The 27,045-nt window shown below is 37.2% G+C and overlaps 2 protein-coding genes across 2 annotated transcripts in view; both read right to left on the reverse strand.

Annotated features, from left to right (window-relative positions):
- Positions 1 to 12,991, reverse strand: part of LOC125648167 (zinc transporter ZIP10-like) — a 38,610-nt gene extending 25,619 nt beyond the window's left edge. Inside the window, exon 1 of the mRNA XM_056140563.1 lies at positions 12,522 to 12,991. Coding sequence (XP_055996538.1) covers positions 12,522 to 12,773 — 252 coding nt within the window. The 5' untranslated portion in view covers positions 12,774 to 12,991. The remainder of the gene's footprint in view (positions 1 to 12,521) is intronic.
- A 3,907-nt stretch (positions 12,992 to 16,898) lies between these two features.
- LOC130047308 (uncharacterized) lies at positions 16,899 to 19,587 on the reverse strand. The gene is made up of 2 exons (XM_056141973.1): positions 19,563 to 19,587; positions 16,899 to 18,550 (listed from the first exon to the last, which is right to left on the reverse strand). Exons 1-2 carry the CDS (start codon positions 19,585 to 19,587, stop codon positions 16,899 to 16,901), a joined length of 1,677 nt encoding a protein of 558 aa, XP_055997948.1.
- Positions 19,588 to 27,045: the final 7,458 nt, after the last annotated feature.

The following is a 27,045-nucleotide window of genomic DNA, read 5'->3' on the forward strand; positions in this document are numbered from 1 at the left end:
AATTTACAATTTTTGTAGAAGACTTCTAACTCCACATCACTAAGCATTTAGTTTTTCTTACACCTGTGTGGTTGTAGAATTTTGTTTCGAAAATTGGTAAATTTTGGCAGTTGTTGCCCCATCCCTAAGGCCCCTGGGATGCAATTTACAATGTATGTCCCCCTTGTCCCAATGCTGCTTCATATCAAATTTGAAAAGAATCGGAATGATAGTAATCAAGAAATTAAAATGTTCTGTTGTTCTCACATTTAATAACTGACCATTTTGACCCCACCCTGATACCAAAACCCTACCCCTGGGATCATCAAATTTACAATTTTGGTAAAGACTACCTACTCTTTCTAAATATCCATTTAGTTTCAATTTAGTATCAATAGCACTAGAGGTGTTATTTAACTGTCTATGCATTTAGTTAATCTTACACATGTGCGGTTGTAGAGAAGATTTTTGAAAATTGGTCAAATTTTGCAGGTTTTGCTCCGCCCCTCTGGCCCCAAGGGTGCAGGAGATATGAAATTTACAATTTATATCCCAAGGATGCTTTGCACTAAATATGAAAAGAATTGGAATAGTAGTTATCAAGAAGTTAAATATGTTCAATTATTACTGCACGACAACTGACGCAGACCAATTGCAATAGGTCACCTGAGTGACTCAGGTGACCTAAAAAAAAAAAAGGGGTATAATTGAATTTGCTAGCACCTTTCACTATGACTAGTCAAGAATACTGGTCTCGCATAAATAGTTTTGGTTCTGCCCTATTTTATTACATACAGCTGTGTTGAATTAATGCATACCCGTATGTTCAACCGTCTAGATTATTATTTACTTTTATCAATATATATTCTCTTTTTACCCGATGGACTTAACCAAGCAAACATTTCATCACGGATTTTAAGTCTTCACGTATCTCTATGTTCTTGGTTATTAATAGAAACAGCTTCAATGTCGACCTGGTTACATATTTTAAGATTCACATTTAATTACTGGAGCACATCGAGGTTCACTTAACAAATATTAGCAGGACAAACCTCAATTTTGAACTTTACAAAACCATGCCTATACGCACATTAATGTACAGCCATGCGAGCGATATGTTTATATGGGAATCCTTACATTAATGGCGTCAGTTTGCGTGTACTCGTTTTTCTATTCATTTCCCTCAGTGATATTCATTTTGCTATTGTGTATTATTGCAAAAGAATTGTATATTGTAATAAGAGTCTTTTGCTATTGAAGGAATTTAAAGGTCGGAGTTTTGAATATCCAAATCCTGCACCAGATCTACTTGCAGTAGTCTATATGCACTAAACGTGGATCAAACATTTCACTTGTCAGCAACATGTATCAACTGTATCTGTCTATGTTTTTGAAATATCATTTTAACAACTTATTAGCTTTACAATGATAATTTATAACAAGGTGTGTTTGTGAAACACCGACCCCCATCCCTGTACGGCAAAACCCCATGGCGCAGAGGTAAACAATTTTGCTACCTAAAAAGGAATATATGTGAAATATGAAAGCCGCATCACCAACCATTCATACTTTATGGCCAAGGTTAAAGTTTCTTTAAAAGAAGGCCAACAGTCAAGGTAAAGGTCAGAAGGTCAAACCTTTTTTTTTAATACTACATGTACGGTTTCGTCACATGTGAAAGTTAAAGTTTTTGTGGACAGATGGACCAAAGCTATACGTCCCGGAATTACTGGAGAATAAAAAACCTAGTGAGTGATCATTACAAAATATTGACTTCTTCTTTAGAAACATTTCATATCTAATCTCGTGGGGATCCGGGTTAGAATAGGTCTTCAGTAACCCCTTGCTTGTCGTAAGAGGCGACTAAATGGGGCGGTCCTTCGGATGAGACCGCAAAAACCGAGGTCCCGTGTCACACCGGAACGATAAAGATCCCTCCCTGCTCAAAGACCGTAAGCGCCGAGCATAGGCCTAAATTTTGCAGCCCTTCACCGACAGTGGTGACGTTTCCATATGAGTGAAATATTCTCGAGAGGGACGTTAAACAATATTCAATCAATCAATCAATATAACCTCGCCATTCAATCCGAAATTCCTCTTCTCCAATTTTGAGCATAGCTTTACAGATATTATATTACACTGTAGTTTCAATATGCACAAGTTTGTGCTTGCATGGGGAACTTCATATAGATACTTGATAAAACCTAACACGATGAAATCAGATTCGCTCGATGCATATCGGAATATAGTCATGGTTATGCGCTTTGTTCGAAATTCCACATATATATGCATGTTCTAAGTCCGTTCTGAAACCGGCGACCAATGGAACCTATTTATCGTTACAGTGACCGTTTGTAGCCCCTGTATTCATAAGCTACTCGTACGTCCAACAACGACCAATTTCTCTTTCTCTTCATTTCAATCCGAATTTTTATTAATCTAAAGATATTATCTTATCTAACTTTCAATTTTTCAAGCGCCGAGCATAGGCCTAAATTTTGCAGCCCTTCACCGGCATACGAGTGAAAAATTCTCGAGAGGGACATTAAACAATATACAATCAATCAATCAACGTCTAGAGACAAATATTTGTCCTGGTTCCACTACTGTCGCAGTGTAGCCACAAAATTGTACTGGGTACCCTTTATACGTGAAAACACTTTTTTGAAGAAAATGGGAATTTGCAGTCCTTGTTATAGGGCAATGCAATGTTTCATTAGATATCATTCTAAGTAAATGATAGGGGTTGGGGGGGGGGGGGGGGGGGGTTACAACGCCCGACACCACCTCGGCTCCTCCATTACACTGCATTGAACAAGCATTACAACAACAAAATCGATAAAAGAAATAATGAATTTTAACGAGAGGAAGAACTTCCTTTTTCTTATAAGGAGATACCTAGTTCTTGTAAGGAGAGACCTTGTTCATGTGATATGACATTGAAACGCCTTGCTTGTTGATTTCGCAACTGCGTGGCATTGGGCTTGAGAAGTATGTGATTTCTTTCGTTTGAGGAACGAATTAGACAGAAATCAATTTCTACTTGGTAATAATAATGAATGGATTATTCCGGAATTTGAAAGTTTTCATTTCGAATACCTTTTTAGGTATGTTCAGTCATGCGGTTCAATAGAACCGGTTTCAATAGAGTACGTGGTCAAATCAGTTTAGGACGACACGTACAGCTAGTAGCACGCCCAAATTTTTGGAAATTTTATTATTTTTTATGCATGGTATTATACTACATGTATAATAAAGCTGCTACGTGTTGTTGCTAGTCCAATTTATGTGTTGTGTTGATTTATTACTGATCTTGTATCAGGAATGAATAAATTTCGAAGTAGAAGTTTTATAGTTCAATAGAACACAAGTGAATTTTGACAGAGAAGACATTAATCTGATATTTTAAAGATGGACACGAAAAGCCAGTTTACCGTATAGGCATGAGTCTATATTTGTAGCAGCACAGATACTTCTGTAACACGATACATACACAACGTGTTCTTACGTGCGATATTGCAAATCCATGTTGTCCGCTAGATGTCTGATAGAATACAGATCAGAAAGATAGCTTTATAATTTTGGAATTTCATTTTCTTGACATTTTAAAATATTTCATCTTAAAAACCAATAGAAACTCAGATAATACAAGGTATAGGATGTGTAAATCTTGTTCATAAGGAATTCTGGAATTCGCTATCGACTGGCATTAATATCAGTGGCGGGTGTAGAGGGGGCGCCCCCCCCCCCTAAAATTTTCAAATTTAAGGTAAATCGCGTTATCTTATTTCGGAAAATGTACTAACGATAAAAGAAGCAATTATTTCTTCCACTCTCCATATGAGTGAAAAATTCTCGAGCTAGACGTTAAGCAAGATACAATCAATCAATCAATCCACTCCCGGAGAAATAAATGACAAAATCCTTTGATTTCTTGAATTACTCTATTGGGAGAACTTAATTTTTTCCAAAACCCCCTTAAAATTTGGGTCATTTTATTAATTTCACCTTATTAAAATGATAGAAAATAGTACAAATGACTTAATAGGAGAAATATTTCAAGCCCCATAAAATCTGCAAAATTCAGGAGCTTCCGGGGGCTTCGCTCCCTGGACCCCACCAGGGCTTCGCCCTGGACCCATTGCCTCATAAAGTGCCCCCCCCCCGTAACCACAATTCCTGGATCCGCCCCTGATTATTGACTTATTTACCATTGAAAGCCATTAGGAACTATAATATTATACTTTATAGTATTCCTACAAGATAAAAACCAAAACTTGAAAAGGGTTGTGGTGTAAAAGCATGCTGCTTGATATTGCCGAACCAACGAATATTTGTAAAAATGAACGGTTTAGAAACGATATTCATCAGCAACGTGAGGGCTGATATAAATACCGCATTTAAAGAGATGGAGACAGTGTTATTGTGTAAATAAACATGAACAAAAAACGTGATACAGAATGAACCAATAGAAACAAAACTAGCACTAAATCTTGTAATTAGAGACAGACATGCATTGAAAAGGATAAGGGTGTGCGTGAGTTCACTGTGAACAATGCATGGGGAGTCCGGACAAGCCTTGTAGTGCTGTAGTCATTTCTCAAAAGAGGCTTAAAAAGGGGAGTAGCCCCAACTTAGGGCAGAACAAAGTATAGCCTAAATGGTTTGATGCAGAATTTTGTCTAGATTATGGAAATGATGGTTGTAGTCGGATAAAATGTGTTGGGCTTAGCCAAGATTTTGAATTTGTCACAAAGTAAATTTTTTGTGCGAAAAAATAAGAAAGTACATCTTGTCCAATTATTGCTGACTTAATTAATGCAGGAATTCAAACAAAAGTAGTTCTAAGCCATGCAGCCTGACCCAGCAATTTGTGCCATGCCTTTTATATGACAACACTATGCAGTTTGTTTTAATAATGACAGAATATGGACAAAAATTGTTTTGTTTTTTAAAAGTCTTAATTTTTCGTTCCGAGTACCCCCATTTCTTGCGTACATTGTATGATGGACCCATTCATGAAAGAAGTTACGTATACTACACATCAACATTTTCCTCTGACATTTACTCTTCTGTCGAATAGCATATAATATGCATGTGTAGCACATTGAATCTATTCGGTTGTAAGACAGCAATTTGTTATCCCCTTCCCGAAACTTGAGAATTCGCGTAAATTTTGTTGATTCGCATAAAATGGCAGAAAGGTTATTCTATGGCAATTATAGCAAAGTTATCAAAAGTGGTTGATGATGATCTGAACAGCAACATAAATTAGCGCAAATAAGGACCTATCAGTTTATATATACTCACAGGGTTCGTTATCAAGCTATGGTTATAGAGAAATATTTAGACTAACTGTTTACAATTTAGCTGGTCTGACTTTGCATGTATGTGGATTTTTATTAACGTATGTTCATATCGGGACACAGTCGAGACTTGAAATTAAAACCTTTGCCGATATGAAGAAGTCTGTTGTAAACAAGACCATATAAATTTGGCTGTATGGTCCTCTTTCGTCGATTGCTGGTTGTCTCCAAGCTGCAAGAACATAAGTTAAGCTGTCCGAAATATCTCTTTCTCTCTTTTGTGACGACAAAAGAAAAATTATGAAGTCATACCTTGCAAAGACATCAGTATTTTGCTTCATTGGCCAATTCAGTGGAAGTGTATCATCAGCATACATACTAGATGAAATATCATTGATACAAGGAATTAGGGGCACTTTATTTGTCACATTTCTTGACCTTACTGGTTGAACAGGACAAGTGTGGAATCAATGGCTATTGAATTTGACAGATATGACCACAAGCTTTAAAGGGGCGAGATCAAACGTTCAATGTCTGACAAAAAAACTAAATTCACATAGTTTTCACTAAGATACCCTTAAAACTAAATATGATGAATGTTGATACTAATCGATTCCAAATTTAAGGTAGGTTAAGCATAGCTCATCAGACTACTACCATCATTACCATAATCTAGACAACATTCTGCATTAAACCATATAGATTGTACCTTAAGTTGTGGTCAACTTAAAATTTAACCCCGTGGAACTTCACTATTGATATTCCATCACATAAACAAAATTGGGAACAAAAGTTTGCTACACAAATCGTGCAGCCTAGAGCACTTACATGACAAATGACAAATCCGCACAGATTGCCCGGCACGATTTCAGTGCAGACCCCATATGGAAGTCCATTTCAACATTGTAGGGACATATTCACTATGACATTTATGAAACACCATGCTGAGCTCTATATATCGTAATTAATGTAGTGAGTAAAGATAATGGTTTTTGATGATAATAGTTTTTGATTGATGAAACATCAGACAGGAAGCAGATTATCTAACTTCAGTTTCTTTTTTATGTACACGTGTCTCCATGTTTTGGTTATACATAATTCCGAGCAAACGTACTGGTCATCGTGACTGTTTTACATGAGTCACATGACCGACAGTTGACCATTTATTCCCGTTACACTAGAATGACGTCATAGGTTCAAAATGATAGTGACCAACTGTCTGGATAGCACCACTGGTGACGTCATGAACGGTCTCTCTCAATGTCAAAAGCGCATCTAAATACTTCACTACGCATCGCTGCGCCATATTATAAAATTACTACATTTTATTGTGTATGTTGACGTACACCTACTGCCAAGCAAAGTGACATCCATCATCAGAAAGCTAAGAATAATTTTAGGTCGTGACAAGTCAATGGGAAATCTTACTACACCGGTCCACATTGTGATTCAGTAAAAAACGTGACAATTATAGAAATCTTACTACTTCTGTCCCACGTGGTGATTCAGTAAATTAATGAATTTTGATAAAGGAAATCACAGCATTCCTTTTACTTGTACATCATGTACTGGCCAAAATGATTGGTGTGAATGACCATATTAAGCTATGCCCCATGGATAATTAACGTTGTAAAACATGATTTGTTGTGATCTTCCCGTGGGCAAAGCAGACGACAAACTCGGCATGACTGCCCGTGCACTTTCCTGACCTACCGAAAAAAAACCCACGACATTAATATGTCAGTGTCCCCGATATTCTTCTCTTTTTAAAGACGTATCAAAATTCTGAAAAAAATCACATTTCATAAAAAAGGTCAAAATCCTGTAAAACTAGGACGAGGGGGTGGCTAGAGAAAAATTATTAACATCTACCGACAATTAATAATTCTCTCTTCTCATTATCATAAAATTCTATTTGTTAATGGATAGATATTCACAAAAGAATTTCTCTTGTCACGTTTATAGAAGTAATTGTATCCTGGTTGTCGATATGCGTAATGTCAGATTCCAAAATCCTGTACTAAAGCTTAGTTACCAAATACGGATTTTCAAGAATTTCTGTACGTCCCAAAGACTTGTGTTTCAAAAATGTCACACACACACACTTTCCCTAGAATCTTAGGAAAAACTATCTAAGTCATTAAAGAAGATGGGTAACTTTATCGAGCCGAGAACCCACAGAGGCCTGAGAGGGTCAAATATCAAAGTCAAAATTGAAACTCCATAAAAAGAAAAATTTGCATTCTAGTTAAAACAATCAATCCATAGTTTCCAAAAATACTATTTCGATGTGCCCATTTCAAAGAAACATTGAAAAAATCCTACTTTAAATCATCTATTCGCGAAAAACGCACTAAATAACGGTAAATTTTACTTTTTCAAGCAGATTTTCATATGGAGTGGGCCAAGTCTCCATTGTGAACTAAGTAAAATATGTTAGTCTAAAAAAATATGTTAGTACATGTTCAGGTGTAATATGTTTTGTAAATAAAAGTATGGAGACTTGACCCACTCTATGAAAAAAAAACTTACTTCTTGTGTATAACTTTTGTCGTATTATCAAGAAAATTTCTATATCCACGACGGGTGACTTTAGATAGCTTGAAATTCGGAGTTTCGTCATGGGATGGATAGCCAAGGTGGTATAGCGGCACTCACTGACGTTATGGACAAGCCCAGATTGCATATCTGTGGTTCGAATACCAATTTTTCCTACCTATTTTTTTTAAAATTAATGAATAGACTTCCCATAATTATTTGTCTCTGGCATTTTATGCTAAGTTTATGCAGTCTTAATGACGATCACAAGTAATCGATTCCAACATGCAGCTAGTAAATAATTAAATATAAACAAGTATGGGGCCTCCTGTAAAGTATGGATGTTGTTGTTACTTGAAGAGATCATGACAATAGCCAAATATGCAACCAACTGGTGCACAGACTGTCTAAAAGGCACAGTGAACTACAGTTCAGTACAAAAACAAATCAAGTGTCTGTTTCTGTCCAATTTGAATTTGTTGGGAAATCTAACAGGAAATTTGCGTTCTGTAACTGTAAAACCGTCTCAGAGTTGTACCAAAAGAGGCGAGAACTGATGCAGGGCGGGAATTGCGGTTGGGGGGCGCCACTTTATGAGGCAGGGGGTCTGGGGCCGCCTTGAGGCCCCCAGTGGGTCCAGGGCAAAGCTCTGGTGGGGGCCCAGGGGGCCAAGCCCCTGAAAGCTCCTGGATTTTACAGATTTTATAGGGCTTGGAATATGTCTCCTATATAAGTCATTTGTACTATTTTCTATCATTTTTAATAAAGTGAATTTAGTAAAATGATGCAAATTTTAAAGGTTTTTGGAAAAAATTAAGTTCTCCCAATTAAGTAATTCAACAAATCAAAATATTTTGTCATTTATTTCTCCGGGAGTGGAAGAGATCATTGCTTCTTTTATCGTTTAGTACATTTATCTAAACAAGATACCAAGATTTACCTAAATTTGAAAATTTTAGGAAGGGGGGGGGACGCCGGCTGCGCCCCCCCCCCTTAAATCCGCCACTGTGATGCCTTTATCATATTCGGTATATTAATACCAGTAGGTTGTAAATGCTGTTCAAAAACATTTGTTTGGGGAAAACTGAATCCAAATCAAAGCATAAATACTGCACCATACAGAAAACGCTATTCCACAATTGATTTACACCACAAAACATGTGAGGTTTCTCATTCACATCAGTTAAAATGTCAATGGAAATGCAGAGAACATACTGTTGGATGTTGCGAGCATATATGTAATGTCATTTGGTACCTTCTACGGTACTCCAGGCATCAGTGTACATGTAATTATGTGTGTGTTAAAAACCGCTTAATGTCTGATATACATGATGCTGCCTGTGAAACAAATTTTGATGATGATTTTGATTAAATATCGTTTTCTGAAGTATGATCTATATATTTGTTTTTAATTCTAAATATTTTGGACAGCGTTTTAGTATGGTACTGTATCTATTGTAACTACAGTACCATTAATGCGGATTTTAAACTCCCGATTCGCGACCGGTGCCCAATCATGAATAGGCCAAATTCACAAAAATGAGCTAAACATAGTTTCACAGTTGATAAACTACGGACTGTAAACGGACTGTAAACTATAGTTAACGACGTTAATCTATATTTCACATCTGTAAACCATAGTTAACAGATAATCTATGTTTCACAAGCGTAAACTATAATTAACAATGAAAACAATCATTAGCGATTGCAAAACATAATTTATCTGATAAATACGGTTTCACGATTGTAAACTACGGTTTACAAGTCTGATAAATATAGTATCACAATTTGTGAAACTAGGATTAACAATTGTGAACTATAGTTAACGAATGTAAATTATAGTTTACAAATGTGAATCTGTATTTATCAGCAAAATCTATTGTTAACGTTTATTTAAAGACAGATAAACTTGGATTAGCATTTGTAAACTATAGTTTACAACCGTTAAATACAGTTTTACGGATGAAAACTATAGTTAACGAATCGTTAACTATAGTTTACAGTTCGTAAACTATAGTTTACAGTCGATAAACCTAGTTTATCAACTGTGAAACTATGTTTAGCTCATTTTTGTGAATTTGGAGTGCCATACCTATTGTTCCCCCCAGTTCACCCATCCTTTGAACCGCTCACGTAGCGAGTAAGCGAATGAATCTAATTTTGATTACATTTAGGTTGTAAGATAAGCTAACTGTGTGACTCTCAGAGACTAAATCTGTATTCTACATCGTCTTTTTGTTCCCCCCCCCCCTTTTTTTTTTAAAGATTTCTTAATAAATCTTTCATGTTATAGAAGAAAGGGAGTGATATCGCAAATGATCACTCAATCAAAACGTGTAAAAATATCACTAAATACCAAGACGTGTAGAATATCACTAGATATCAATACGTGTAAAAATATCATTAAATACCAAGACGTGTAGAATATCACTAGATATCAATACGTGTAAAAATATCACTAAATACCAAGACGTGTAGAATATCACTAGATATCAATACGTGTAAAAATATCACTAAATACCAAGACGTGTAGAATATCACTAGATATCAATACGTGTAAAAATATCACTAAATACCAAGACGTGTAGAATATCACTAGATATCAATACGTGTAAAAATATCACTAAATACCAAGACGTGTAGAATATCACTAGATACCAAGACGTGTAGAATATCACTAAATACCAAGACGTGTAGAATATCACTAGATATCAATACGTGTAAAAATATCACTAAATACCAAGACGTGTAGAATATCACTAGATATCAATACGTGTAAAAATATCACTAAATACCAAGACGTGTAGAATATCACTAAATACCAAGACGTGTAGAATATCACTAGATACCAAGACGTGTAGAATATCACTAGATATCAATACGTGTAAAAATGACAGGACTTTTTAAAATAATTGATGATAACCTGTGGAGAAAAAACTCCATCAAAGTTTGATGAAAGATGAAGATCAATCGCATACATGTAACTCCTACAAGCAATACAAAATAGATAGTTGGACGAACACGGACCCCTGGACACACCAGAGGTGCAATAAGGTGCCTAGGTGGAGTAAGCATCCCCTGTCAACCGGTCACACCCGCTGTGAGCCCTATATCTTGATCGAGTAAACGGAGTTCTCTGTAGTCAGAATTAGTGTCCCACGAACGGCCTAACATGTCAGACTGCGTTTGATCTAATGCTAGTTTATATTGGCAAACTAGATTGTTATAAAGAACATAAAATTTGTGAAATGCTGACTTTAAACGAGACTGTTGAAACTACTGCAACATCAACTTGTATAATTCAGTTCTGAACAGGTAAATACAATATACAGATAAATGAATAATTGTAAAATGAATCCTCTACATTAGAAATTTTGAGTTATCGATCACTTTAGAAATTCTAAGTTACCCATCACTTTAAAAATTTTGAGTTACCCATCACATTAGAAATTTTGAGTTACCCATCACTTTAGAAATTTTGAGTTACCCATCACTTTAAAATTTTTGAGTTACCCATCACATTAGAAATTTTGAGTTACCCATCACTTTAAAAATTTTGAGTTACCCATCATTTTTTCTTCTTCTACAGTAAAATTATCTTATCATATTGACACGATCACAAACAGCATCACTGTACAGATGAACTTTGTTTCTCAGGAGGACAGGCATATCATGAGGTTTTTAAAGGATGTGTATCACATCAAAGAAAAGTGTTAGCAATGAAGAGTAATGTGCAATAATATTTAGAAATAGAAAACTTTGAACATTTACTCAATTTAGCGACAAATATGCAGTTTAAGTAGAAAATGATGGAGGGGCGGGGTAAAACCCCTGCGAGATACACACTAAAGATCTACAAATCTGGGGTCAGTCGGTCACACGCAAAGTTTTGGACCCAATGCATCTCACAAGTGGTCATCGTAAAAACTTACAGAAAACAAAACTTACTATTTAAAACGACTTATTAAGGTGACTGACTGGGAAATCACATATTTTGGATAAATTATTGATTCTATATATACTTTTTCATTGGGTACAAGGGGTGGGGAGGGGGTAGGTAAATAAGATATATACGCTATCCATTTCAGGTGCATGTGGGCTAACCAACTAGACTAAGTGCAGCTGATTGGCAGCGGTTCATGCAGACTAGGTGAATAAAGGCCTTATTAGGGGTACCTATTTCCTCGACCTTTTAACTATGGTTATTTTAAAGGAAGTCGGCTATTATGACGATATGTTAACTTACTTATCCTTAAAACACAAACATTGCAATTCCTTCCGTGATTTAGTTGACATCCAACTAGCATATTTACAGGTACTAGGTAGGAATGTATGAGCATACAACCTGTCTGGCGTCAGTAATATCTGGACAGTGCGCAGACATGCCTACCACAGCAAGAGGGACTACAGCAGCAGTATAAAGACCAAAACCAGATGGCGAATGCGTGAATTTAAAATTCCATAGAGCTTACGGAATATTCCCATAATATCTGTCGGTTCATAGAGACCCATATCTTCACAATTTATTCATTCAACTGTTCATTGGGTCAGTTTGATATTAGGAGTCCTTGCCACAGCGACATCAGTTAAACAGTCGATGGGTTTTTTTTTCATTTTTTTTCAGTCCAGGTTTAAAAGGCCATTTCTAGGTCATTTCTATCGCTAACCTTAAGACAGCGTAAAAGTACATGTACTTACCAAGGAGTGGGCACAATGTTGGGCACCTGGTTGGCTTGTTGGGGCAGTACAATGAATCCTTGATGAAAGTTTTTGGATAAGGGTATTCAGATTAGCCAGAGTCAAACCCGTTGTGTGAATCTTTAATAAATCCTTTACACGATCAAAAGGGTCCAACATCATTTCAACATGGTCTTCGTGGTGTTCCACTTCCGCGCCGAATATACACGGAATAATCATCACAAATAGTAGAACCACCATTGTATAGGCCATGTTGGTTTCTTTCTAGATAAGAGAACCTTTTAAATGCTCTATACCAAGATTACTCGAGTAATTTTAAAACTCTACACCCGTTTGTCAATTTGAACACTCTCCACGCCTCTATTCACTGACGGTATATTCAACAGTGAAAACCCATCTCGGCACATGACACATGCACAGGGCAACCATGCGTGACAATTAATGTGCGTCGATTACCGAAAGTAATTGACGTATGACAATCAGCAGGCAGTGTATTATGTCGCGGTCCCATTCACTTCGAACTGTGTATTACTCTGTGTAGGAGATTGAAAAAGAGAATGACATTACACTGAGCCAATAAAAGTAGTCTTTAAAATAAGCAGACTGTAAATAGAAAGGTATGTAATGACCTCGGTGATTAATGCATACAGATGTGACATGAATTTTACAGAGATGTGTGAGGAATCTAATAGATGTTGAAATCCATGTAAATCGTTTAACAACTTTTTATAACGCTTTTATCAGCTCGATTTGCTAGATACATGTGCATGTACTGACAAAGAATATGGTACATGGATATCGGTTCGTGTTTGCCCAACTTTCTATTTTGTATTACTTATAGGAGTTGTGAGATTGATCACTCTTCGCCATCTGAAATGAGCACCTATTTTCATTCTGAAATTAGAATTTTTATTTTATAAAAAATAGTTGAATTATTCATGTAGAAAGTAATGCATGGTTGATTGATTGTATATTGTTTAACGTCCCTCCTGAGAACTTTTCACTAGATGGAGATGTTTGTTTTACAACAATATCTTTCATAGCCTACCAGTATGTTTTGTGATTAAATGTTTGAAGATTGGCCATACAAGGAAAAAGCGAGGTTCAGAAATGCATAACGAAGAGGATGTATTTAGTTCATGGCTAATAATTAATCACGAGCAAGACATTGAGGTTTTCACATTCGATCATAAACCAGCATGTTAAAATTTATGGGTGTAATTTAATATTTACTCTACTTCGAGGTAAAGATGTAGGACAACTAATAACAGAAGGGTTTGAGTACAGTGTATATTTATAATTATAGCTTGGGAGACAAGAGTAAAGCAAGACCTCGTGTACCTACCAGAACACGCAGTCTTTTGAAATCAAGGTTTTCGGTCCGCTACGCCCCTACCCACAAGAGAGGAGGGTAGAGGAACGAGACCCTGTGGCTTCAGTTGATAATCAATAAAGAAACGAGATATATTGTCGATGATTGCAATATTCACAGTTTAAGAAATTAAATATTAGTATACTTTTTCACTTATGTGTTATTAGTTCAGAATCCATGATGACGAAGGCCTACAGGACATACATGTATCCAATGTAAAATTGTAAATCTTCATAATTAGATATATCGTTTCTGTAACAGCTTCAATGTACAGTAGATATGACAATGGACCAATAATGGAACCATGAGGGATCCAAGGAGGGCAACAATCCACTAAAACAATTTTTGTTGTCTATCAATTAAAGAATCCACAACAGCTCTCCTACCTAGATTTTGTTTATTTAGTTAGGAATAGGCACATATACTATATAGATAAATGACAATATCACAGAGGAACATATAGTTAAAACAAAAGTTGTTGTTAAATACATACGATAAAAGGGTAAACTTTAACAGCTATTTGACTTTAAGAGCACAGTGAATAAATTAATGTAAATTTATTGTATATTCCTATGCCAAGGATAACCCATGAAAGCTTATTTCCAATGGGGTCCTTCTGATCTTATAATGACATACACAATATATTATTATTATTAGCATAACAAAATAATGCAAACAAGAAAGATATTGAAAGACATTGATTTGAAACACATAAGAATACTTTGAATATATACCTGTATATGTCCGTTTTCGGTTTTGGCATTTAAAACACAGTACTAGATTTACCGCTTTTGAGTATGCTGTATCTCCAGTTTAAGGATTTATACTAATTAATATTGTTGGTTTTTTCTAATTGTATGAATCAATTTGGACATAAAGATTGTTTCCAAGAAATATGAAGTTATTCTGTTCGCCGGTTTTAATATAATCTATAAAACATCGCAATCCGGGACAGTCGGGAGTCGGCAGTACTAGATTTACCGCCCACCCGGTGTTGGGTTTTTGTGCTTTATATATATATATATATATATAAAGCACTAGAATGACCAACGACATGAACAATTGGAATTGTCAAATTTTCGGGACAACCTGTCCCTTCGTCAGGACGGGAAAGGATTACGTTATGGAGAAAACACAAATATAATTAACAATAAGCACTAAAGCTACACTACAAAACGCTTTCTAGACGTTCCGTCCCATTATCAATCCGTCCCTTAGTCGATTCGTCCCATTACCGATCCGTCCCTAGACTATCCGTCCCCTAGTTAATACGTCCCCTAGACGATCCGGCCCAGAAAAAATAATTACTTTTTCCCAAGCTATTTACAGTACTGAATTGGTTTAATTCATCTACGTATTTCATCTTCATGGTGTGTGTGCCGCTGATATCTTCTGTCATCAGGTAGGATGACAATAATATGCTGTTTTGATATTTGACAGCTTTTTCAAAGATCATTATACACATCACAATATTCGATAAAGTGGGCTTCATTTTCAATACAAAGAATAGTTAGGTTACTGTAAGCTCGTAATTTCATTTACATGTCTAACTTCGACAGTTATCTAATAGCAGGGGCCATACTGGGCAGTCTGCGCTATAAATCTACTGTACACCATCGCCAGTTATCTAATTTTGATAACTAACTGCAATATATATGCAAAAACGTCCCTTTGTCTTAAGTAATTCTTCATTTATTATATCTTTGATAAAAAAAACAAAAAAAAAAAAAACAAAAAAAAAAACGGAGGGGCTGGATCGACTAGGCAAAATGGGCCGAATCGACCATGGGACGGAACGACCTGCTACCCTACAAAACTAGCTAAACACTTTTCCAGCGGATTACATGTTGCAGGCTCTGTTATTAATTTAAAAAAAAGAATAAGAATAAGAGCGTGAACTCACCATGTCTGGTCACTGTGGTATCAGTCGGTAAAGTGTGAAATTCATTAATGGACGAACTAACTTGGCCGATCAAAAGGTGAAACAATTAATCCGTACATCGTGGTATTCTCCCCTAGATCAAATTATTGAAAATCTAAATTTCAGATAATAGTAAATGAAATTGACGTAATGTCTAAACTATTGGTTACTTGTAAGAAACTAAAAATGGAACTTGTTGATGAGTGTCAACAATGTTGGCAGTGCTGGTACTGCTATGCATCCAGTTGGTGAAGCAAGGCGATGTATCGTTGGTAATATGAGGCGGTACGCAGATATCTTAAGAGAAATAAAGTTATGAGAAATAAACCGTTGTCGTTGATCAGAGGGAGAATAACATTGTCATATCAGGAATAGGTTTAGCCAATGTTCATTCTGGCAAAGTCAATCAATTTGTTCATGCTGTTAGGACGGAGACTTTAGTCTGTGCATCCAGAATTTTTCTTTTTTCTTTCTATCTGTGGAGCTCCAGGTTTGGTTGTGATCAATAACCACGACAATCATGTCTTCCCATTTGTGACCATCTAGGTTGAAATGTTCTCCAACAGGCTCAGTGATTCTTTTGGTTTTGATGGTCGACCGGTGGTTATTAATATGTTTGCGGAGATCTCCTGTTTCGCCAACGTACTGCTTCTGGCATGCTTTGCAGCTTATGAGGTATATGCAGTTGTTTGTGCGGCAGGACGTGTTTCCGAAAATTTTGTAGTTACGTCCAGTAACCGGGCTTCTGAAAGTGTCAGTATCCTCGCTATGCTTGCACAGAAGGCACCTTTTGTCAGAACAAGTTCTAAAGCCCCCGTTTGGCAGTGGGTTGTCCAGTCTTGCTCTAACTACCATGTCCTTGAGATTTCGAGGCCGTCTGAAGGCTGCCATTGGTGGCTCTTTGAATACTGTTGCCATTCTTTCGTTGTTGTAAAGAACTGGCAGGTGTCTTCGCAAGATGGCGTTGAGACTCTTCAAGACGGGATGGAAGGCAGTCACAAGTGGGACTCATCTACTTTTTTCTCTCTCTTTGTATTGTAACAGGGTGTTTCGGTCTTTGCTGGATGGACAACTCATCGATTGCCTATTGCACTGGGGCAGCCCTATAGCCTCTTCTGCATAGGCGTGTTTTCAGGAGTTGGCTCTGTTCTTGGAAGGCTGTTGTAGATGAACAGATGCGACGAACTCTAGTGGCTAAACCTTTGGGCACTCCTTTGAAAGTATTAGGAGGATGGCAGCTCGATGGCATCAAATATAGGTGAGAGTCAGTTGGTTTTGTATGAAGACTTAACTCTAATTCACTATTGTTCAGAGTGGATGTGGTGTCCAAGAAGGTGTTCTTTGAACATGAAATTTCCACTGTGAATTTGATGGAATGGTGGAACGAATTGGTGAAAGAAATAAAGCCGTCGAGACTCTCTCGGCTGCCAGTCCACTTCATTTCTATGTCATCAATGAAACGCAACCAACCGAGGGGCCTGGAAGGCAACTGGTTTAGTAGGTTGCGTTCAAGTCTGCCCATGAAAATATTTGCATATGATGGAGCCATCTTGGTTCCCATAGCGGTGCCACTTATCTGCAAATAGTGCTTACCGTTGAACATGAAGTTGTTCATTCTGAGAACATGTTCAAGTAGTTTAATCAAAGATTCAGTGGACGGACATTTGATGGTCCTATTTTCCCAGACTTCCCTGCAAGCTTCAATTCCTTCATCGTGCGGAATGTTGGTGTAAAGTGATGTAACGTCCATCGTCACGAGAAGGGTATTGTCAGGAAGGTTTGAAGAGGGAGTTTTGTTAATGTAGTCTGTTGTGTCCTTCAGAGAAGATTGCAGTTTTTCTACATGTGGACGGAGATGCAAATCTAGAAATTCAGAGATTTTCTCCGTGGGATGTCCGATGGCACTTACTATGGGACGGCCTGGCATGCCTTCTTTGTGAATTTTAGGCAGTAAGTATAGTTGTTCGGGTCTACAGTCCATGGGCCGAAGTGTTTCAAAGACGTTTACACCTATCTCCTCATTCTTGTACATATCTTTGAGGGTTGTGGTAATTGTGGCTGAAAACTTCTTAGTAGGGTCAGACTCCAATTTTTTGTAAAATCGCTCGTCTGAGAGCTGTTTGTGAGCTTCTGCCAAATACATCTCCTTGTCTAAGACCACTACTGTTGATCCCTTGTCTGCCTTTTTTATGACAATATCGTCCCTGTTCTTGAGTGTCTGTAAGGCTGATCTTTCTTCCTTACTTAGATTGTCGGGGACGATCTCTGTTTGGCTGAGAACTTTCTCAATGTCTTGCTCGACTGCTTCGATATAAGACTCTAGAGCTCCGCACTTGCCCGGTTGTGGTTCCCAGTTGCTTTTGGGTCTATAGAGTGGATGACTCTCTAGATTGTCCAGGGTGACTTCAGTGAAATTACTATCATCTGAAGTTTTGCGGGAAAAATGCTCCTTGAGTCTTAATCTTCGGAAGAATTCCCGAGTATCCTCTCTCACAGTCTGATCATTTACCTCTCGTGGGGTGGGACAGAAATTGAGACCTTTAGATAGGAGTGAGGTCTCTTCTTCGGAGAGGATGACACTTGAGGCATTCAGAACAGGACAGCAGTCGTGAGCGGTTGAGTTGTCTAGTCTAGAAGGCCATTTCCATATGGGAGTAAACTGCCGCGGTTGTCTAGAAGTTAAAGCGTTCGCCCCGCATGCGGAAGGACGGGGTTCGAATCCAGGCCGCGAAAAACCTAAGTCATTACACGTAAAACAAGTAGTGACAGTTCCATCGCCAAACGCTCGGTATCACCTATGAATGTCACGGGTCCTTGGATATGACCTTAAAAACGGATCATGCCCGTGTCACAGTAGGTGTGGCCACAGGCACCTGAAGTATGGATATTACTACCCCCCCCTTTTTTTTTTTACTTTTTTTTTGGTGGCAATAATTTCTCTGAAATGTGTGAATTCTTGGTCTATCTCATCCCTCTTTCGATTCGTGTAATCGTTTCACGCTTTTTGTAAGATTTAGAGATTGGCCTTCTACCGGTGTAATAAAATTCACAAGGTTTGAAACAAAAATTTGTAAACAAACGGGGGGTCCCCGTTTCGGGGCACATTTTTCAAGTAATTGCAGCGTTACCTACGGAATTTTGGCGAACATCAAGTCAGGGAGATGTCATACTACAAGTCTCTTCAACTCAAAACCCATCTCATCTCTTTTATTTGACACAATGTTGCGTACATTGATCGGACAGGGCTTCATCTCTTCCACTGGCAGCCAAAAAGGAGGTAACATAGTACGAATTTGTTGTACGCGCCGTGTGATTGGTTCGCAAAGACATTGCTTATTCTCGGGATCATCCGAATGGTCTCGAGATTATTCGTGGACCAATCACACGACACGTTACTAAACTGAACTCCAAGTAAAAACAAAGCAACAAAACATACAGCGTAAAACAAAAAAGCAGAAAGAACATAATCCCGTGGGGATTCGGGTCAGAATTGGTCCTCAGTACCTCTTGCTTGTCGTAAAAGGCGACTAAGTGGGGCGGCCCTTCGGATGAGACCGCAAAAACCGAGGCCCCGTGTCACAACAGGTGTGGCACGATAAAGATCCCTCCCTGCTCAAAGGTCATAAGCGCCGAACATAGACCTAACTTTTGCAGCCCTTCACCGCAAATGCTGACGTCTCCATATGAGTGAAATATTCTCGAGAGGGACGTTAAACAATATACAACCAACCAGAGAGAACATACATACACATAGTAACATAAATAGCAGACATCTTCGTGGTCTTTGGTGATAAGGTCTTCAAACAGTCTGTTGGAATCACATGGGTACGAATTGTGCTCCTTTGTTACTGACCTGTTTTCATATTCCCATGAAGCAGAATTCATTAAAAAAAACTTCTACGTGAGAAGGAAAAATCTCTTGCTGAGGCCTTCAATTCCACATGCAGATATATCGACGACGTTTTAACTATTAACAATGATAATTTTCATTCATATGTTGATTCGATATATCCCAGTGAACTTGAAATAAAAGACACCACAGAGTCGTCCACTTCTGCTTCATACTTATATATTTTATTGAAAGTAAATATTAACAGCAAACTAACAACTCAACTTTATGACTAACGGGATGATTTCAGCTTCTCCATCGTCAACTTCCCATATTTATGTAGCAATATTCCATTATCACCTGCATATGGTGTTTATATCTCTCAACTGATTCGATACGCAAGAGCTTGTTCTGCTTATGGCCAGTTTTTGAATTGAAGTAGACTACTGACAAACAAGTTGATGATGTAGGGGTTCCAGCAGTCTAGTTTAAAGTCAGCATTTCGCAAATTCTATGGTGGTTATAACGATCTAGTTTGCCAATACAACCTATCATTGGGTCAAATGCTGTCTGACGTTTTTCATACCGGCTGTTAGGCCGTTCTTGGCACACTGATTTTGACTACGAATAACTCCGTTTACCTAATCAAGATATAGGGCTCACGGCGGGTATGACCGGTCGACAGGGGATGCTTACTCCTCCTTGGCACCTGATCCCACCTCTGGTATATCCAGGGGTCCGTGTTTGCCCAACTCTCTATTTGTATTGCTTATGGAGTTATGAGATTGATCACTGTCCGCAAGCTTCATTTTTCGTACAAACACAATAAAGGCATAAAGCAAAACATGTAACAGGTTAAGGGTGACGGACCTAATTCGTTTCTACAATAAAGATTTTATTCAAATTTTGATATAAAGTAAAGCATGCATTAATGAGTTAAAATCAATGAAAAAACCCAAATGAAAATCGTATTTGATTTTAGGCGGGGGGCGTTTCAAAAGTTGGCTATGATGCAGTCATAATTGCAAAGGAAATATAGGGAAATTTCCAATGTGCAATATAAAAGTTAAAAAAATTCTACAATAGAGTTTTATACCAAATTAAAGAATGATTTAAAAAAAACAATAAGCTTACTAATTATAAGGCAAAAAAAGTATGAGTCATCGGCAATTCTTTTTCAGGGGAGCATGTCAAAGGACAATTTTTGGCCAGTTTTCAAGGAAAATGTCATTAAATAAGAAATGGATAGGTTTTCTACTTGTAGTTTGATACTTTTCCTTTTTACTGAATAATCATATGGATTAGGAAAAAGTTCACCAATCATATGTAAACACTGAGTCATTGCATGATATTCCAGGGGTGGTGTCAAAATATGTAATGTATGAACTGTTACAAATTCAATAAATCCGATATAGAGCTCAGTATGCAGCTTAAGACAACGGATTTGTATATAGTGTAGGCCTATATGTAATGTGCACATTTTGTTTTCATTTTCATAATCTTCAACCTTTCTAAATAAATTCAAAAAGTTAAAATGTTTGAATAAAAGCATACATATTTTATATTGATAAGAGATCAAGTACATGACTTATCGGACAGTTTCAAGATAGGATCTAACATGTACTTCAAGCTAGTGTCATCTTCATCTATAGGATTTTTCTGATGAATACTCTTATTAAAAAAAATTGACTTTTATTCCCTGAAACATTTTTATAAGTTAAGCTTAAGAGTAGCATAAATCTATTTTAAAGGAATGAATGTAAATACATATAGGGCCTATACATGTTTTTGTAATACGTTGGTACATGTTGATTGGCAATTGCAATCTCAGCCGCATTATTCTACTTGAATATATTTTCTCTACATCAAAAGATGACGATAAGCCGACTATTTTCGCCAAAATATATGTATCTCTGCCGTGTGATCGGTTCTGTGCTAAGATCTGCGCTAGGATGATAGTCTTCAAACTATTCAACGGCAGCATCGATTTTCCGCACAATTTGGCATTGTGACGTCAAATACAAAGCCCAGCGGCGTTTTCAACGTCACAACTATAGCAGCTGTTCCCAACATTATGACGGAACGATTTGTTGTTGTTTTTTTTTGTCGGAAGAGGAATTATTCTGCTTTGGTATAATAATAAAATATCTGTCCAATGGATAGCGTGTTTATTGTCAGCCGAGAGAGAAACTACCCCCGGCCCTGCCTCTGGTCTTCGGTTGTTGTTGATTGATACGGTTTTAGTATTTATTTCTTTGTCATTTTAATGAATGGTGGAAAGATTTCAAAATATAATTTTACACTCTTTTCCGCAGTTGGTTGTAAATATATATTATCGCCGGTTTTTGAGTAATACGTTTCTGGTGCATGCCGTACATTGTTAATTGTTTATAGAGTAATACAGTAATTACTATTAATAAGAATATTCATGATATAAATTATATTCAGAAGTAAAATTTTAATAACAAAAGTGTCTACATTTCTTTACTTCGTTGTGCATACGGATGGCAGTTTGATTCATGACATATGCACGGGAGGTTGTAAAAACACGGACAATTAAGGAATCCCAGAAATTACATATAAAACACGGAAGAATCACGGACAGATTTTTTAAAGTCACGGATTCACAGATACAAAAGTTACGGAAATTCTATAAATCGACTTTATTGGAGAATTCATATGAAATATGTATTAAAATAAAATGTATTACTTGTATAATGAAAGAAATATACAGTCTCAAGTTCAGTTCATAAACGTATGTTCATCATGAAACAATTGCAGCGACGTCACAATGCACGAAGACTGTAAATAGCGATGTGCGCGGCTTTCTGCGCAGAAGTGCAAAATTTCGAATTAGGTCTGTCGTTGAATAAACACAGGCGCCTGAAGTATGGATACTACTGAACACCACCACCACCACCCTTTGATATTTTTTGCGGCGATAATTTCTCCGAAATGTGTGAATTCCCTGTCTATTTCATCCTCATATTGATTTATGTACAATCGTGTCACGCTTTTTGTAACCTTTAGAGATTGACCTTCTACTGGTATAATAAAATAACAATCTCTAAAGCTTACATAAATCGAAAGTGGGGTAAGATAGGCAGAGAATCCACACATTTCGGAGAATTATCACCGCAAAAAAGAGGGGCAAGTAGTATCCATATTTTAGGTGCCTGTGCAAATAAACCAAAAACGAGTAACACTGGCAAAAAGAGGGGTTTAGAAACACCACCTGAATGCGTTACACCAAAAAGATGCAAGAATGCTTATTGATCCATTATGCGATAATCCCTCTCAGCCGAAAGGACAACAAATTTTCTACATTTTGTAGGTACTGCTCTTTCACAGGAAGTTGACGGCGTGCTTATAGATGTAACTTCAGATAAAATGCATGTAGCATTAACAAAGCTTACGGTACCAAAATCTTTATCATGCTGAGGATTAACAGGTTGTATCATATCTCTAAAAATAACAAGGTTTAGTATCTTCGGTGTTATGGAGAACACTTTTTAGAAAGTACATTTCATCAAATTGAATGAATGGATGGCGGAAGTGGGGAGTCAGTCGTATTTAGTGTTTATTTCTGTAAACGTTATGATACAATTACATGTCATACCAAGAATTTCAAGGGTAACATATACCTAGAAATAAAAGCAAGATGAAAGCATGTGATATAAATGTTTTCACGCACGTAGCATGGTTTGTTTTTTTTCAAAATGAGGGGAGAGCTGGAGAAGTTGACCCCAAAAGAGTGAAAATTCTCGAAAAGCAAATAAGAAATAAAAATAAAACAAAACCCAAACTTTAAATCCTAAGTCACAGGACGGTGGTGGGGGGGGGGGGGGGGACTGATCGGTTCCTTAAATTTTATAATTCCAATATCATTTTAATAAATGGAAGTAGTCAATAGGTAAAACTTTACTCGTAAAAATAACCAACTATGCATGTTCAGGTTCAGAAAAGCTACCCCCTCTTCTATTGCTACGTGCTTGATAATTATTTATGTGCATATTTGAGTAAGTTGATTTATACTAACATTGATTTTAAAAAGATTGAATTACACGTGAGTAAACATAATTCAACAAAAATATTGCATTAGAAATACGGGTTCCATATAATTAATATGTTCCGGTCATTGAAAACCGATGTACATGTTTTTGTCCACAATGTGAAATGATTTTACAAGATAATAATTACATGCTTTGTTTGCACATGTCATTCCTGAAAAGTAATAATGAAGAATTGGTGATATTCTAAAGACATCCTGAGCTAAAGATGTTGAGGAAGATGGATCCAAAGTATACATGGTCTTTTCTTTTCAGATGACTTGGTTGTGTCAGTAATTTCGAAAGAAAAAAAATTCTTCACATCTCCCCTCCGCATTAGTGCAATTAACAGCTTGACAGGAAGGCATCAACCTAACATCTACCACTATTCTGTTGATGTACGTCCTAGATAAGCCTCAGTACTAATTTGAAAACGTTAAGAATTGAAATTCCCGCCATCTATCGAGGCTGTCATGATGTGGAACTCTTTTGTATTCAAGACCACAAAAATCAATAATTTTGACGTCACACCGTCTGTTGACGGTTTTGATGAGATTCTAAGATCATCAAAGATGTGCATGTGGTAGATTTTACGAATAAATAGGTTGATGCCTTCCTGTCAAGCAGTTAATTACACTGATCCGAAGGGGAGATGTAATGAAAGTTTTTTCTCTCTCTAAATTTCTGACCCCACCAAGTCATCTGAAAAGAAAAGACTATGTACTCTGTGGATCCATCATTTGGGTAATGACAAGTTGAGGTTCGAGACATTTGTATGAAGAAACGTTTACCGTCTGCCTGGTCTGCGACTCGACTGAACGTCTTTTTTTCTTAATTTTTTCTTGCGAAAGAACGGGCTGAAATCTATATGGCTCCTAACTTAACTGTTTGTGACTTATCATGTTTACAGTGCTGCTGATGAAATAAACCGGAGCCGACGGTGCGATGTTATAAATTAAACTTCAATGACCGCTCTCTTAGCGGCGGATAAGTTAAAACGTATGATAGATTAATGTTGATTTTTGTTGTTCAAGACTCATCTAATTACGATATCAGTAATTAATTAGTACTTTATTCATAAAATCAACGATATGCCAGGTTTACTATACTATTGGCCTAGTTCAAGTTATTGATGTTAATGTTTAAATATATGATGAATAAAACAGCAAAGTACAAGTACTATTTTGGTGTGTGAAGGCATGTAATTACCTGTACGTGCAACCGGTGTTGAGAGGTATTTATTCAAAGAGGTATAACTCTAATAGTGTTCACTCAATTGACTTTACTGCCAGCAACATAGTTGTCAAATGGTCGGAGAATCTTTTTTAGGTCATTTTCAAAGTTGTATAGTCCGAATTTCGACCAATGTTGTCCATCTTGTAAAAACGCTGTGAAATTATCGTACGTACGTATTTATGAGGCTGTACCATGTGTCATGTACATTATTTCGTTTGTTTTAACAAAATTATTTGTTTGATTGATTGTGTATTGTTTAACGTCCCTCTCGAGTATTTTTCACTCATTGTCGGTGAAGGGTTATAAAATTTAGGCCAATGCTTGGCGCTTACGGCTTTTGAGGAGGGGGTATCTTTATCGTGCGCACTTGTTGTGATACGGGACTTCGGTTTTTGCGGTCTCATCCGAAAAACCATCCCATTTAGTCGGCTCTTTTCAGACTGATTTGACGAGATGACCTTCAAAAAAGTTGAAATCATGTCCTTTGATGGAATGCGTATCAACCGGCGACAGGAACATCATCATTTAGGAAAATCATAGCTGCAGCGAATTTTGCCACGGTAATCCAATAAATTGTTAGAAACAGGTGCTGAACTGTGTGGGTGTATTTTATCGAAGGTGGCGATTTTCGTCCCTTGTATTGATGCAATAGCACGTGCAGTGGGTGTAATTTAAACGATGTATTAATCACCAAAGCGTGTCGGCATAATTATCAAAACGACTTCAAAGGTGATATCAAAGAGAATTCATAGTTTTATTCATTCATTTTATTTTTCACAATGGTCAAAAAATTAATGTGATCAAATATGTTTGAATCCTGCAGTCGGCCTGTTGAGTACGACTCTAAAAATTCAGAAACATCCTTTCTCAACTTGGGCCAGTTAAAATGACTTAATATCCTGTTACAAGTTTTATTGACACCTAAATGACCTGCCACGGCATATCACTAGGGCCACTAACTGGTGAACGACACGCCATACTTCGTCTGGGAACCCCATATGTTGAAAGAACGTGTATAATGCAAGGTGAAGATAACGAACAGTGATCAATCTCATAACTCCTACAAGCAATACAAAATAGATAGTTGGGCAAACACGGACCCCTGGACACACCAGAGGTGGGATCAAGTGCCTAGGAGGAGTAAGCATCCCCTGTTGACCGGTCACACCCGCCGTGAGCCCCATATCCTGATCAGGTAAACGGAGTTATCCGCAGTCAAAATCAGTGTGCCAAGAACGGCTTAACAATCGGTATGAAACACGTCAGACAGCATTTGACCCAATGCGAGGTTGTATTGACGAACTAGATCGTTATAATGACCATAGAATTTGCGAAATGCTGACTTCAATCGAGACTGTTGAAATCCCTGTACCATCAACTTGTTTGTCAGTAGCTTACCTCGATTTAAAAACTGACTATACCCAGAACAGGCTCTTGCATATCGAATCAGTTGAGATATATAAACACCATATGCAGGTGATAATGGAATATTGCTACATAAATTTACTTATACAATAAAATATGCTCAAATTAATTAAATCTGGGGCAACCAAGATTTTGCCATTTTCACATATGTTGTGTAACTAATTACATTGTACTTGATTGACATCTGTGACGTAAACATGAAGATTCTAGACGTTCTATTTTTAGAACGGTGTCAAAGTTGAACAGAAAGATGACGTAACACTTGTTTAGCCACAACTTTGTACATTTTGTACGCTCTTGGACGGACGATTCTGGAACCTTCATTTTAATACAAATAAACTGTATATTTTGTTGAACTAATTATAAGCACTCGTTAAGCATTATATAAGCACCCTACAGAATTATATTTGGACGGCCCTTCGGATGAGACCGCAAAAACCGAGGCCCCGTGTCACAGCAGGTATGGCACGATAAAGATCCCTCCCTGCTCAAAGGCCGTAAGCGCCGAGCATAGGCCTAAATTTTGCAGCTCTTCACCGGCAGTGGTGACATCTCAATATAAGTGAAATATTCTCGAGAGGGACGTTAAACAATACTTAATCAATCAATCAGGGGCCAAAATTTAGGCCTATGTTCGGCGCTTACGACCTTCGAACAAGGATGGATCTTTATTTTGCCACACCTGCTGTGAC

The sequence above is a fragment of the Ostrea edulis genome, chromosome 6 (assembly GCF_947568905.1).
Source record: "Ostrea edulis chromosome 6, xbOstEdul1.1, whole genome shotgun sequence".
NCBI classification, from domain to species: domain Eukaryota; kingdom Metazoa; phylum Mollusca; class Bivalvia; order Ostreida; family Ostreidae; genus Ostrea; species Ostrea edulis.

Excerpts from the sequence above, each read along its gene's own strand:
- LOC130047308 (XM_056141973.1), bottom strand. The coding sequence starts at position 19,587 with ATGTCTGCTATTTATGTTACTATGT. Across the intron at positions 18,551-19,562 it reads TGCTATTTATGTTACTATGT|GTTTTTCGCGGCCTGGATTC; the intron begins GTATGTATGTTC and ends GTAATGACTTAG.